The 13877-nt window shown below is 39.4% G+C and overlaps 2 protein-coding genes across 3 annotated transcripts; one reads left to right on the top strand and one right to left on the bottom strand.

The window, feature by feature from the left end:
• Positions 1-454: 454 nt before the first annotated feature.
• gcna (germ cell nuclear acidic peptidase) lies at positions 455-10123 on the top strand. Of its 2 annotated transcripts, none has more exons than XM_057349742.1 (13): positions 455-524; positions 1044-1152; positions 1413-1593; positions 1689-1749; positions 4502-4551; positions 4632-4698; positions 4785-4864; positions 5260-5604; positions 6354-6501; positions 8245-8389; positions 8697-8832; positions 8946-9150; positions 9600-10123. In XM_057349742.1, exons 2-13 carry the CDS (start codon positions 1063-1065, stop codon positions 9829-9831), a joined length of 1740 nt encoding a protein of 579 aa, XP_057205725.1. In that variant the 5' UTR covers positions 455-524; positions 1044-1062; the 3' UTR covers positions 9832-10123. The 2 variants fall into 2 exon arrangements, with proteins under 2 accessions (XP_057205725.1, XP_057205724.1); XM_057349741.1 differs by having other exon boundaries at positions 492-599.
• A 1054-nt stretch (positions 10124-11177) lies between these two features.
• cetn2 (centrin, EF-hand protein, 2) lies at positions 11178-13598 on the bottom strand. Its single transcript, XM_057349554.1, has 5 exons — positions 13490-13598; positions 12964-13122; positions 12734-12862; positions 12336-12473; positions 11178-12257 (listed from the first exon to the last, which is right to left on the bottom strand). The coding sequence occupies exons 1-5, from the start codon at positions 13490-13492 to the stop codon at positions 12168-12170; spliced, it is 519 nt and encodes a 172-aa protein (XP_057205537.1). The 5' UTR covers positions 13493-13598; the 3' UTR covers positions 11178-12167.
• Between the last annotated feature and the right edge of the window lie 279 nt (positions 13599-13877).

A 13877-nucleotide genomic window follows, 5' to 3' on the forward strand; every position in this document is an offset into this window, starting at 1 on the left:
TGTTGCTGATTGAACTGTGACGTTCACTCATTGTACATGTAATTGATTGATGTGTCCGCTGAATAAAGAAGCGTTAAAGATGTTCCTACACTTCTGTGACGGTGTTGTGGGCTTATAAAAATTTCACGTAGAACAACCAACAGGAGGCAGCATTGTACACATTACCTGCTCTAGTCGGAATTATTTGCCTGTTTTATACATTTTTATTTTAATGAAGAGTAGTTATTTTTAGAATATGTAACAAAATTAAGCTAAAATGCAGTATTATGTGGGTTACGAAATTATGTTATGAGTTATGGGTAAGGTGAAGTTAAGTTGCAACGAAAGAAAATATCATAGGAGAGTATCGATCGTAACCTACGTTATACGCCACAAACTCTTAAAAAAAAACACGTAAAAGTGTTTTAAATCTGACCTACACATCACGTACTGACACAAAAATGCTCCTGTTAAAGCGTCAGTGGGACCGGAAGTTGCGTGCCTGCTCTCGACGGCAACATCCGGTCGACGAAATTTGAACGAACGTGAGTGTTTCAGCGTTTGGGTTTGCTTAGATGCACGTTTCTTTTGAAGTGAGATATCAACCCCGCTTTTATCAGGTATGTCACACACAAATACGCTTCACAAAACTGTCTCTCTCCTGGCGATGATGAATGTAAATGTTCACGTTATGTTACCGTCGAGTCGAATTTGGATCCAGTGTGTACCAAACGCTTGGACAAGGTCGACCTATGTGTTTGAATTGTAACGTTATGTTTATTTTAACTACGATTGAAAAAGCCAGCGTGTGCATCATTGATATTGAGGATCCAACGTTAAAGTCCCGTATATGTTGAGTTTTTAGTAACGCTTAAGGAAATGAGGTTTAGCAGGTTTTGTTTAGTACTGTAAGGATCGATTTATTATTTAGATTAATTTGCCCATGATGATGTAAAGCTGTAACTGTTTGTGGTCATTTCAAGTTCAAATCTTTAAGCCATTTGAGGTTTATAGAGCGTTTATTTATTTTTATATTTTTAAACATGTACTGGTTTAAACTGCAGTGACAACAGGTTTGCTGCTATGGATCCCGGTACTGTGTCATTGTTTCAAAGAGTCTCAGAAAAGCTTGGTTGGGATAGACATGAAGATCTTGATCAAGTTGAGAAGAAGGTACGACACTTAACTTGTATATCCTACCTTTATTTTGACTATTAATACAACTGTTATTATCCATAAGTGTTCCTGTAGCTCGGTTGCTAGAGCATTGCATTAGTAGTGCAAAGGTTGTGGGAACACATACTGATGAAATGTAGAGCTTGAATGCACTTTAAGTTGGTTTGGATAAAAGCATCTGCCAAATTTCTGTTGTTGTCATTACTGTGAATATACTTTACTACAGCATATTTACGACAAGTTTTTAATTGTTTTAGCTGAGAAAGGGCTTGAATAAAAGCAGACGGCCAGCATTGGGTAGTTATGACTCCAGTCAGTCCTCAGGCAGAGATCAAACACACCGACCGCTGCACTCTGACAGCGACTGCTCAGGGAAAGAGAATCCATCTCTGCCAAATCATGTGCTGTTGTGTTCAGATGATGAGGATTTGGATCAATGTGGGTTGCATTCTGAAACACTTTTCTCAGTATTGTTTGCATGGTTGCTTGCAGTGTGAACGAATGTTGTTTTTTCTCCGTATGTTGTATTTCAGTTCTTGCTCAGAAGGCTACACCGAAACACACTTTTAAGCAGTCATCTGCTATGAAAGCGAGGTGGGAATATTCTTTTCGATGCTAAATGACTTTAAACATGTTTAATCCAGAGTCAATGTGAAACTTAGAGTCTATTAAGTTTTTAATGGGTAAAATAAAATCAAGTTCTATCCTCTATGTTGTGTTTCACTAAGAAACACTTTCTGGAGGTAACATGGCTTTTGAAAGCATGCATAGCTGTACATCCATTTACAGTATCTCACAGAAGTGAGTACACCCCTCACATTTTTGTAAATATTTTATTATATCTTTTCAAGAAATGACACTTGAGTGTACAGCTTGTATAACCGTGTAAATTTGCTGTCCCCTCAAAATAACTCAACACACAGCCATTAATGTCTAAACCGCTGGCAACAAAAGGGACTACACCCCTAAGTGAAAATGTCCAAATTGGGCCAAAAGTGTCAATATTTTGTGTGGCCACCATTATTTTCCAGCACTGCCTTAAAGCGGCCCTAACACACGCGGTTTCTGCCAATCTCATAATAATCTTGAGTACCTATAGAGTAGTATTGCATACTTCGTATCTTCGAAGAGTATGTAGTTTGATCACATTTATAAAAGATGGATACAGCTGTACGATTATGTGCGAAAGCATACGGCGCGTGCGGGGGGAGGGGTAGACTGAACTAGAGCACCCATTGCCACTGCGCAGCCATTGCCAACAAAACACAGACATCAGTTTCACTCACCGCATGCGGTTCATGTCCGGCATCTTTTAGCGCTGGGACGGCTCCATATATCAGTTTCAAACGATCTCCAAATCCAGCGTTATATCCACCGTTTATATAACATTCGTCACCCAAATGCAGTGAACAAACAAATGCAGTGAACAAACAAACACCTGAACTTACCTGAACTCGCAAACGTTCTCTCTCTCTCTCTCTCTCTCTCTCTCTCTCTCTCTCCTGCACACAAGTGAAAGTGACGTCTGCGCATGCTCCTTCTTCTGCCCTCCTTGCTGCCGTGTGCTTTTCTGGGAGAATTGTCCAATAAGGGACTAAGAAAAATTGCTACGAAACAGTTTTATATGTTCGAAAAAAACTTTCTGAAAGCTGTACGATTGCTGGGGGAGTGTATCGAGCACAGAAATACTACGTAATACGCCCAACTCGTTTTTTGACAAGTTGACCACGTTAAGCATGAGAAGACAGCACGTTTAACATTGTAAAGAAGTCAGAATGCTTGACACACCGTTACACCACCCCTTTAACCCTCTTGGGCATGGAGTTCACCAGAGCTTCACAGGATGCCACTGGAGTCCTCTTCCACTCCTCCATGACGACATCACAGAGCTGGTGGATGTTAGAGACCTTGCGCTCCTCCACCTTCTGTTTCAGGATGCCGCACAGATGCTCAATAGGGTTTAGGTCTGGCCATATGCTTGGCCAGTCCATCACCTTTACCCTCAGCTTCTTTTTGGGTCGTTATCATGTTGGAATACTGCCCCGCGAACCAGTCTCTGCTTCAGTATGTCACAGTACATGTTGGCATTCATGGTTCCCTCAATGAACTGTAGCTCCCCAGTGCCGGCAGCACTCATGCAGCCCCAGACCATGACACTCCCACCACCATGCTTGACTGTAGGCAAGACACGCTTGTCTTTGTACTCCTCACCTGGTTGCCGCCACACACGCTTGAGACCAAGATAAACTTATTTGGTTCAGACGGAGTCATCAGACCACAGGACATGGTTCCAGTAACCCATGTCCTTAGTCTGCTTGTCTTCAGCAAACTGTTTGCGGGCTTTCTTGTGCATCATCTTTAGAAGAGGCTTCCCTCTGGGACGACAACCATACAGACCAATTTGATGCGGTGTGCGGCGTATGGTCTGAGCACTGACAGGCTGATCCCCCACCCCTTCAACCTCTGCAGCAATGCTGGCAGCACTCATCTGTCTATTTCCCAAAGACAACCTCTGGATATGACGCTGAGCACGTGCACTCAACTTCTTTGGTCGACCACGGCGATGCCTGTTCTGAGTGGAACCTGTCCTGTTAAACCATTCCCCATTCACACCTGAGACCTTGTAACACTAACGAATCACATGACACCGGGGAGGGAAAATGGCTAATTGGGCCCAATTTGGACATTTTCACTTAGGGGTGTACTCACTTTTGTTGCCAGCGGTTTAGACATTAATGGCTGTGTGTTGAGTTATTTTGAGGGGACAGCAAATTTACACTGTTATACGAACTGTACACTCACTACTTTACATTGTAGCAAAGTTTCATTTCTTCAGTGTTGTCAGTGTCACATGAAAAGAAGATATAATAAAATATTTTCAAAAGTGAGAGGGGTGTAGTCACTTCTGTGAGATACTGTATATGTATTGAATTTGATCGATACAAAAGGTTAAATTCCTATGATGTGATTTAGCTAGGTAAAAACACATTTAAATTGTCTATGGAAACATTTTCATATAACCATTGTAACCAGATGGGAAACCCTCTAAAAACCACCTCCGTCAAAAATGAGATTATGTTGTTGAATGAATGCTCTCCAGTCTCACATATTATACGTTACTCAAATAATCTTGCTTCTATATCTGCTAAATACCACACTCTGCCCGGTCTGAAATATCTGAATATATATATATATAGCTAAAAGTAAATGTAAGAGCCTAATGAAAAATGCTAATTTAAACGAAATATTTAGAGGTTTTTGCTTCTAAATTATTCATATGGAGATTATTCTCCTGGTAACCCGGACATGAGTTTAAACTAAATCTGTTTCTTTATATTTTTTCTAGAGAGCCAGTTCCTGTACTGTCTTCAGATAGTGATAATGAGTTTGAAAGTTGTAAGTTTTTCTCATCCATTCTCTCTTAACGTAAAAATCTCCTTTTGAGAGATGTAACAAATTGTATTACAATGTAACAGTTTTGAATCGAGTGAAAACCCCAAAGGCTAAAGTGCGGTCACAGTCTGCAAGTGGCAGTGACGACAGGTAAGTGAAAGAGAAAGTTTGCTGTAAATAAGTTAATACTTGTAAATGTTGGTCTCAGTCATTTGTTTATTTTTCTCATGCCTCAGTTTGAAACGCTTCGTAGTGGACAGCATGTCATCTGATGATGATTTTATCAATGGCAAGAGGAAGCCTTTCCTTACCAAAGGTACCCATTTTATTAATGTAAAGGAATGGTTTACCTCAAAATTAAAACGCACCCTCGTGCCTTCCAAGGTGTATTTGACTTTCTTTTATCAGATGAACACAGTCAGGGTTATTATGCGGTAATTTTCTGTCTTATATTTCCTTTAAACTGCATGTCAAAACATATGAACAAAGACTCTCAACTGTTTTACGAATGAGCACATGGTTTGACAAAGACCATTTTACTCTTATGAGTAGTTCTTCGTTTGTTCAGGAAAAGGCCATACATCCTGTTTTTCTGTTTTATCTCACTGTAACCAAAACGGGCCAAGTTTCTCATCAGCCAGTAGATGTGTAAATGTGAGTCCTTTGTGCAATACCCGCACATTACATCCAACACCTTCTGCTTCTATCTAGGGAAACCCAAGACTGCCAAGACTCCTAAATCGCTTCAGAAGACAGAGAAACGGCCTCTGTCTTGCTGGGATCCTCCAGTCTTCTTGAGTGACAGTGATGATGACGACACTAACATTGTGATCCAGAGCACATGGAGTTCCAGACACAGCCGCCCAGCATCTAAGGAACATCACAACTCTCGTAAAGAGAAACCTGCTGTTCCTCCGCCGGTCATCACAGTGATGACACCCAGTGGTCAAGACGACACATGCAGCTCTGAGGAAGAGTTCCAGTCTTTACTGGACAGAGTCAGACAGAATCACAATCTGGGAGGAAAAACTCCTGCAAGTCCAAAACTGCCTCCAGGTATTTAAAAGCATAGTTGACAAAAACTCATCATTTATTTGCCCTTATTTCATTTGAAACGTGTACACGACTCTTCTGTGGAACACAAAAGAAGATCATTTGAAAATGTTTTGCGTCCATCCATACAATGAAAGTCTGTGGGCTCAGTGTTGTTTGGTTAACCAGCCTTCTTTAAAATATCTTCTTTTGTGTAGTGCAGAAGAAAAAGTCATTTTAAGTATGGAATGACGTGAGGGTGAGTAAATGATGAAAGAATTTTCATTTATGGGTGAACTATAGGTGCCTGTTAATACATACTGTAGGTAGCAGTTCAGTTTGTGTATTCAGTCTACTAACTTATGATTCCAAAAGAGGTTGATGTTATGACACGACTAGTATGAACGCAAAAATATGAACACAAGAATAGATGAAAGCTGATGGGTTTTCTACCTGAAGTACTCGTATAAGGTTAAGGAATTAAACGAACCCATAACGCTGAGCATTTAAGTGTGTTATATTTCATGCACTGATTATTCTATGGACATGGATGATGCATCCATTAAAAGCTTAAAAGGTTGTTTTATTTGAAGTGATAAATTGAATGTTAAATTGAATCTTGAGTTAATTTGTGCCTGCGCATATTTTTCAAAAGTTGAAGGCAGCTTCATTTTGGTGTTTTGACATTTTGCCTATGACACTGTAATGCTGCAACACCAAGGTTTGATACAGAGCGAACATGAATGGAAATGATTTATCTTCCCAACTTGTAGAGCCCAAACCACGACCACCCTGTTTGTCCACACCGGCTGCAGTGGGTAAGAAGACAGACGAGCGATCACACGTGAGCCACATCCCAGTGCAGACGCCCAGCAGCAGACCAGTAAGCCATACTGAGCCCAGAGCACCACCCAACAGCAGGTAATGACCTACATCCAGCCGTCATACACCTGTACTGGTTATACATGGTGTGTAATTTCTACACGAAAAGAATAAACATTTTCTCCAGTGTTCACAATATCTTGAGATTTTTTTACTTCCAGATGCATTGACAGTATTTGCATTAAATTTATTGGGGCGGTTTCCCGGACAGGGATTATCTTAAACCAGGAATAGGCCTTAGTTTAATTAGAAAATGTAATAAAGTAATTTTAACAAACATGCCTTGCCAAAAACATTACTTGTGTGCATTTTGAGACGAAACAATTGCACTAATGTATTTTAAGATATGTCAGTACAAGCTGTTTTCAGTTTGGACAGCTCTTACATTTATTTTAGTCTAGGACTAGTCTAATCCCTGTCCGGGAAACCACCCCATTATGTTTATTTATGTTAATCCTGTGGTTGGCAGATATTATAAATCCACATTATTTTGTGTAATATTAATTTTGGATTAACTTGCGACATCCAGGGCTTTTTCTAACATTTGATCTGTTCTTAAAGGGCTACAGTCACTGGTCATAAAGGTGAATTACCTGTGAATTTTAAGTGAATTGATCACTCTCTACAGAGAGTTGATTTGGAATCTACTTCAATTTTTTTGAAGTTTAATCAGTTTCTTGTCACACATTGTGTTGTGTGATTGACGTCATTTGCCCTCGTCTGGGAAACCGCTTATACTTCCAGTTAGTATAAAACCGTTAAGTATTCCATCTGGGACGATACTACCCTTCTTAAATTCATACACCAGATGGTTAAGTACATAGTGCATAGTTGAAGTGCATATTGAATAGTGTGTCATTTGGGACACAACTCTTGACATGGTGAAAACGAATTGCTGTTATTTTAACAGAGCATCAGAATGGGGAAGAAAGGGAATTTCAGTGACTTTGGATGTGGCATGGTTGTTGGTGCCAGTCGGGCTGGTTTTGAGTGTTTCAAAAACTGCTGATCTACTGAGATCTTCACGCACAACCATGTCTACCCAGATAGCACAGGTACATCTGTGTGATGTCTGCTAAACATCTGAAGATCTGGAAAACAAATGCTGTGTAAAAACATCTGCTAAACGTCTTGGAGCAATTTTAAACATCGTACAGACATCATCTAAATGTCTATATGACATCTGACAGCAGACGTCTCAGAGACATATTACAGATGAGCAAGCGTCTTGCAGATGTAAATGCAGATTCGCATCATAGATGTGCAGCTGACAAATCTTCAGCAACTGCGTGATGCTATCATGTCAGTATGGACCAAAATCTATGACACCTTGTTGAATCTACGCCATGAAGAATTAGGGTAGTTCTGAAGGCAAAAGGGGATCCAACCCGGTTGGCCGGTGAATGTATAGATGACACGTCAAACACACCTGTCTGGCAACTTTCAAACAAGGTTTAGTTGCCTTTGTAAATTAAAAATGACATTGACATCATGCTGCAGCAAAATAAATATCTTTGAATTTTAATTCTACTTCCTTACTTTCAGTTCGATTTTCAGTCCGTTCTGGGTCCTGTTCGCTACCCTTTAGACTTTGAGAAACATTCTCAGTTCAGAACAGCGCACATTAAAACAACCTTGATAACACAGTTATCAGCCAATAACCGATGTGGTTGATCTCACATATATTGTGCATCCCTAATCTTGAAAGAACAAGACATTTTGCTCATAATTTTTGCAGTGGTGCCATCTCCTTTTTTTTGACAGTGATGTTGTGTTTGTCAGAGTGGTGGTGTGTAAAACTCCAGGGTGTTTCCTGCAGTCTCTATCTGTCCCCGGATCCTCATACAGCCGCAGCTTCAAACAGAACAAAGAGGAGCTCACCAGTAAACTCTATCAGCTCTACAACGCCAGTGTATTTGACAGCAAGGTGCAAACCTGGAACTCTTTCAAACTGTAACAGTAGTCGATAGCTCTTGTGTAGTACTGTATGTATATTGTGCAAACAGAAAACACGGCTGACCTCCTACCAAATGATTAGAGACACTTTGAATAGATTTCATCATCACTTGGATGTTGAGGTTAATGGTTAAACGGTTAAAATGAGCTTACCTACATATGATTTTCGTGAACAAAACTAGAATTTAATTGAAATATAATGCATGCTAGACACTGTTTTTCTTACCATAGGCAAAGGTTTAAATCTGGCCTCATTTACAAATTCCACTCCCCTTCAGCTTCCCATCGACATGTCCGTCACATGGAATAAGAAGATGAGGAAGACGGCCGGATATTGCATCTCGGGTCAAGAGCGAGGCACAGGAAAACGATACGCCCGCATCGAGCTGTCTGTCAAAGTGTGTGACTCCGCAGGTACTTACTACAGTTTTCAAAATGCTATGAACATCAATAAGAATAAAAGTATGTTTAGAATATGAATATGCTATGTACATGCACGCAGCCCCTGTGTTTTTTTGTGATAACAGATCGGTTGCGTGATACGTTAGTTCATGAAATGTGTCATGCTGCTACATGGCTCATAAACAATGTGCGTGATGGTCACGGGCCCTTCTGGAGGCTTTATGCCGGTAAAGCCATGCTTGCACACCCTGAGCTGCCCATGGTGACGCGCTGCCACAGTTATGACATCAACTACAAGTACCAATATCAGTGTGACCGCTGTAAGAACACGTAAGTGTCAAACTCGCCTAAATCCTGTTGCTTTTTTCTCTTCAGGTCGCACGTTAAAAATGTAACTGTCACTTTTACTGTTGCTTATAAACACTACATATCAACATTTGACACATTCGGCATTTGTGCCATCTTACCTAAGCAATCTGACGGACAGTTTTCACTGGGTAAATGATAAAACGGGTATAGATCCCATAGACTTGCAGGAGTGACCTGAACCATATCTAGAGACCAGGGTAATAAGCTGGAGCATAGCAAGGTTCCTAAGAACCCCACTAACAATAACCAAGAAACGCCCTATGGCGTTCTGGCAACCACCCACCACGTGTTAGCATCACGGCACACTCACTCACTCACTCACTCACTCACTCACTCACTCACAAGTTGATCAACTGTTCCTACTAGTAGATGTTGATGATCAAATATTGACTGTATCCTCTGCTGCACAGGATTGGCCGTCACTCCAAGTCACTGGACACCACAAAGTTTGTGTGTGCTTTGTGCACCGGGCAACTGGTTTTACTGACCCCGTCAAAGCCGCGAGGAGCCACACCTTTCGCTACGTTCGTAAAGGAGAATTACGGTTCAGTAAGACAGGAACTGGTCGGGCAAAGTCACGGTGAGGTAATGCGCAAACTCAGTGCAGACTTTGCCACTAAGACGCGCATAAGTCAAAGCTGATTTGGGATCAGATACTTAAATAGGAATAAAACCTTAAATACCTCAAACCTTCAAGACTGCTGCAGTAGTAAGAGTTCTGTTAGTGCTGGAGGATGCTGTCTCTTATTTAGATTTGATTCAGATTGTTTTCCACTGTGAAATTATCATATTTATGATAAGTGATGGTATTTATGATATTTGAGCCGTATTCAATTCATTAACTTGATTCTGAATGTTTAATATGAGGACTCTGCAATTTCATACTCTCATTCTCTTGTGTAGTAGTTGCCTTTTATGTGTTTGTTTAATTATTTCAAATGTCTTTTTATGTTCTTTCATAATAAAATTTTAGTACATTTGCAGTTACTGAGTAGTTACTGAACAAGTAAAATGTCAATTTCTGTGGGTTTTTTAAGACTCATAATTTATTCAGTTAGAAACGACAGAAGTGTTTTTCCCCAAATAACTAAATAATATTTATTGAAGGCTGTTCATTAATGTTTGTTTTGAGATCTATAATACATTGTAATACAACCTGCTTTTATGTGTTTATAGATTAGTTATGGGCTGTTGAAGAGCCCTTTGTAATGCTTTAAATATTGCATGTGTAACTGTAAATCTTCCAGCATGCTCAGCCTGTATCAGTGCTGGATATTTAGCTGGGCTGTAAGCAGCTTTCGGTCTGTCAAATATCTATTTCCAAAAAAGACTGATGGGGTACATGTAACATCTTATCTGTACACAATAGCTGTGTCTTATTTCGGAAGGCTGCGTCCTAGAGAGGTCGCATAAGAAGTCTGCATAGGTCATGGAGGCTGTCTCGTTTCAAAAAGCAAGTAGAACGACACTGCGACCTTTCACAGGAATTCGGCGGATGCATGAGGTGTATCCTTTGTTGCTAGAGATAACCCACAATTCTTTGCGTCGCCATGAACCAACCGTCTTTATTTGAAGAAACGGCAGCAGCTGCACATTTAATCAAATGTGTAGTTTCAATTTAAGAAGTTTTTTACGTTTTAGTTCCTCAGTAGACAGATGTAGTAAATTAGTGATTTTAAACATGAAAAAACACTTAAATTCTTCTGGCGGGTAAAAACAGACCAACTTTTTTTAAATTTTAACTTTTATGTAAAAATCTTGCTTTATTAATTTGACCGGTGTGAGAGCACAATGTGTTGGCATAGCAACGTGATGCTTCCTGTTTCCTTTTTTCCAACATGTCCTATAAAGGACATCTTGTTTAATTCCAGGTTGAGGATGCTCCGTGACCGCATCTTTCAGAGGATGTAGCCTCCGGAGGATGCAGCCTTTCGAAATGAGACACATTTGCTTTGCCTTTTTCAGATATATAAAAACTCAACACAATCTCAGTAACAAACACTATTTAATTTAGTTTCATTAATAATTTTAAATAGCATCTCAATTATACTCGTATACAAGACATCTGAAACTAATTTGAGGGTGCAAAAACAGAAATTACAAAAATATAATCACAGAATCACACGAAATTCACTAAAATAGCAGAACTTTCCTCTTATCAGACTGAGGCACAGAGAAGGGATACAGTATAGTTTAAATCCCTGAAAGCATACAGTATCATACGGCATGCTGCATACAACATATTGATGCTAAAGGTAACAGAAGAAATTGTCAACTTGTTTTAACAATCATAAACAGGTTCAGGATAGTGTAATCGGTGATTATTTCTAAAATATTTTTATATCAACCATCCCTAAGGCATAAACACAAAGGTAAAGAATATCTGAGTGTATTCTACATTATACGATTCAATCACTACAACTGCTGTTGTGTGCTACAGTTTGTTTATATCTTTAAAGGAATAGTTCACCCAAAAATGAAAATTCTGTTGTTATTTACTCACCCTCAAGTTGTTCTAATCCTGTTTAAATTAGTTGTTCTGCTGAACACAAAGAATGATATTAAGAAAAATGTTTGATACCAAACGGTTCTGGGGCACTATTGACTTCCATAGTAGGGGAAAAAAACACCATTGTAGTCAATGGTGCCCCAGAACTGTTTAGTATCCCACGTTCTTTAAATTATCTTCTTTTGTGTTCTGGAGAACAAAAAATTGACACAGTTTTGGAACAACTTGATTATGAGTAAATGATGACAGAATTGTCATTTTTGGGTGATCTATTCCTTTAAGATCTGAGAATATAGTCTGTAAACGGCTGACGTCTTTGATGTTTGGCAAACACACCGAGATCTTAAATGACCTCTGGGATTAGGCATCTAGGTTTTGGAATGGTACATCAATGGTGCATAAAGCTAAAATTCTAAAAATCTTTAGAATTAAAATTCTGTTGATCAGACTTCTGTGCTTACAGTGACTTTCAGTACAAACTTGTTTTCTTCATAATGCGCAGAAATTCTTGCTGGTTAACTTCTCCATCACCATCTCTGTCTGCTTCCTCAATCATTTCCTATATTCAAGTCATACACAACAAACATACTGTATATTATAGTACTATTAAAGGTTGTCTAGCAGATTTTTGTCTTACCTGTAGCTCCTCATCTGTCAGGTTTTCCCCGAGTTCTTTGGCAACTCTCTTTAGATTCCTGAAGGATATTTTCCCTGTCTCGTCGTCATCAAACAGCCGGAATGCCTTTAGAATTTCTTCCTTGGAGTCCTTTTCTGCCTTAAGATTTACAAACAAACAAACATGTTCAGGTCTATTCTATTTTTGCATTTTAATTCTTTTTGCCCTGTGGCATTATTTTTATTACATAAATCACATTTCTAAAGCCAGGATGTGAGTACTTTTCCCCTATTTATGTTTTGTAATTCATTTTAATGGTCATTATTTGTAAATCCTTAATGGATAAGCTCATTTTTCTGATTTTCGAGAGAAATATGACTTTGAGAAATGCTGACATTTAAAATAGTTTTAACTCTTACCATTTTTTGAGTCATCACTGAGAGAAAATCAATGAAAGAGATTTTTCCAGTAGCATCTTTGTCCACCTCTGCGATCATTTTCTTGATTTCCTCTTTTTTAGGCTCAAATCCCAGAGCACGCATGGCCACCTTCAGTGTAGTTCCACAACAATAACTCCACAGTTAAAGCACAACAGCTTTTACACATCACCTTCATGTATATGTATTTGTTACATGGCGTTATATCTCACCTTTAACTCCTTCACCTCAATGTAACCAGAGCCGTCAGTGTCAAACAACTCGAAAGCCTCTCGAATCTCCTGTTTTTGCTCCTCCGTCAGTTCAGGCTTTGGACTGGCTTTTTTACGAGGGGCCACGGCACCCAGTGAGGGTCTTTTGGGACTGGTGGCCTGAATAGAATAGAATAAAATAGAATTAATAAAACAAAGGAGACCATTACAGTAACGAACAGAATTTAATATACTGCAGGTTATAAATACAGGACAAGAAACAGTGCAGTGCATGTAAACCATATATTGCCATAAGATATTACACGTTAGTGTTTCTTTGATTAATATAGACGATCGTTCCAGATATTTATTTTTTACGGCGGCGGCGGTAGCACAGATACAGTTATGTGTGTAAAGCAACGTGTCGGTAAGGCTACGTACAAATAGCAATGAAACAATAAATTCAATAAAATCGCCTGAAGGAAGTCAAATCCCTTTCATCTCAAAAACAAACACAAATTACAAAGGAAGACATGGTTCCACTCACCATCGTAATCGAGAGAAGCCCACAAGGAGAATTTATTAATACTACTATGGTGAAGGATTTGTTATGAATATTCGTGACGAGCTGGATTCAGCCTCGTTCGGCCAGTGGCTCGAAGCTAGGGTGGTAAGGCGTGGCTCATTGAAAATAAATAGGTTACGTATGACAAGACGCATCAGGAAGTAAATTTAGCAGGACCCATTCGTCATAGTAGGATTTGTAAATCTTCCCAGGGTTTTCGCTGTATTTACACTTTTTCAGACGGCAGAGTATAGACTTTGATTTAACTTTCGATTTTATCACACACACACGTGGCTTAACTCTGGTTTTAGAAAACATCATTGACTCCCATTGGTCCACTGATGGTAACAAATTTTCTTGGTTTTTATGT

This window comes from Triplophysa rosa, linkage group LG13 (assembly GCF_024868665.1).
Source record: "Triplophysa rosa linkage group LG13, Trosa_1v2, whole genome shotgun sequence".
NCBI classification, from domain to species: Eukaryota; Metazoa; Chordata; class Actinopteri; order Cypriniformes; family Nemacheilidae; genus Triplophysa; species Triplophysa rosa.

Coding starts and splice junctions, on each gene's coding strand:
- cetn2 (XM_057349554.1), bottom strand. Junction 12,863..12,963: donor TTGAGGTGAAGGAGTTAAAG/GTGAGATATAAC, acceptor ACTACACTGAAG/GTGGCCATGCGTGCTCTGGG. Junction 12,258..12,335: donor TGACAGATGAGGAGCTACAG/GTAAGACAAAAA, acceptor ACTTGAATATAG/GAAATGATTGAGGAAGCAGA.
- gcna (XM_057349742.1), top strand. CDS start 1,063: ATGGATCCCGGTACTGTGTCATTGTTTCAAAGAGTCTCAGAAAAGCTT. Junction 5,605..6,353: donor AAGTCCAAAACTGCCTCCAG/GTATTTAAAAGC, acceptor CCCAACTTGTAG/AGCCCAAACCACGACCACCC. Junction 8,833..8,945: donor CAAAGTGTGTGACTCCGCAG/GTACTTACTACA, acceptor TTGTGATAACAG/ATCGGTTGCGTGATACGTTA.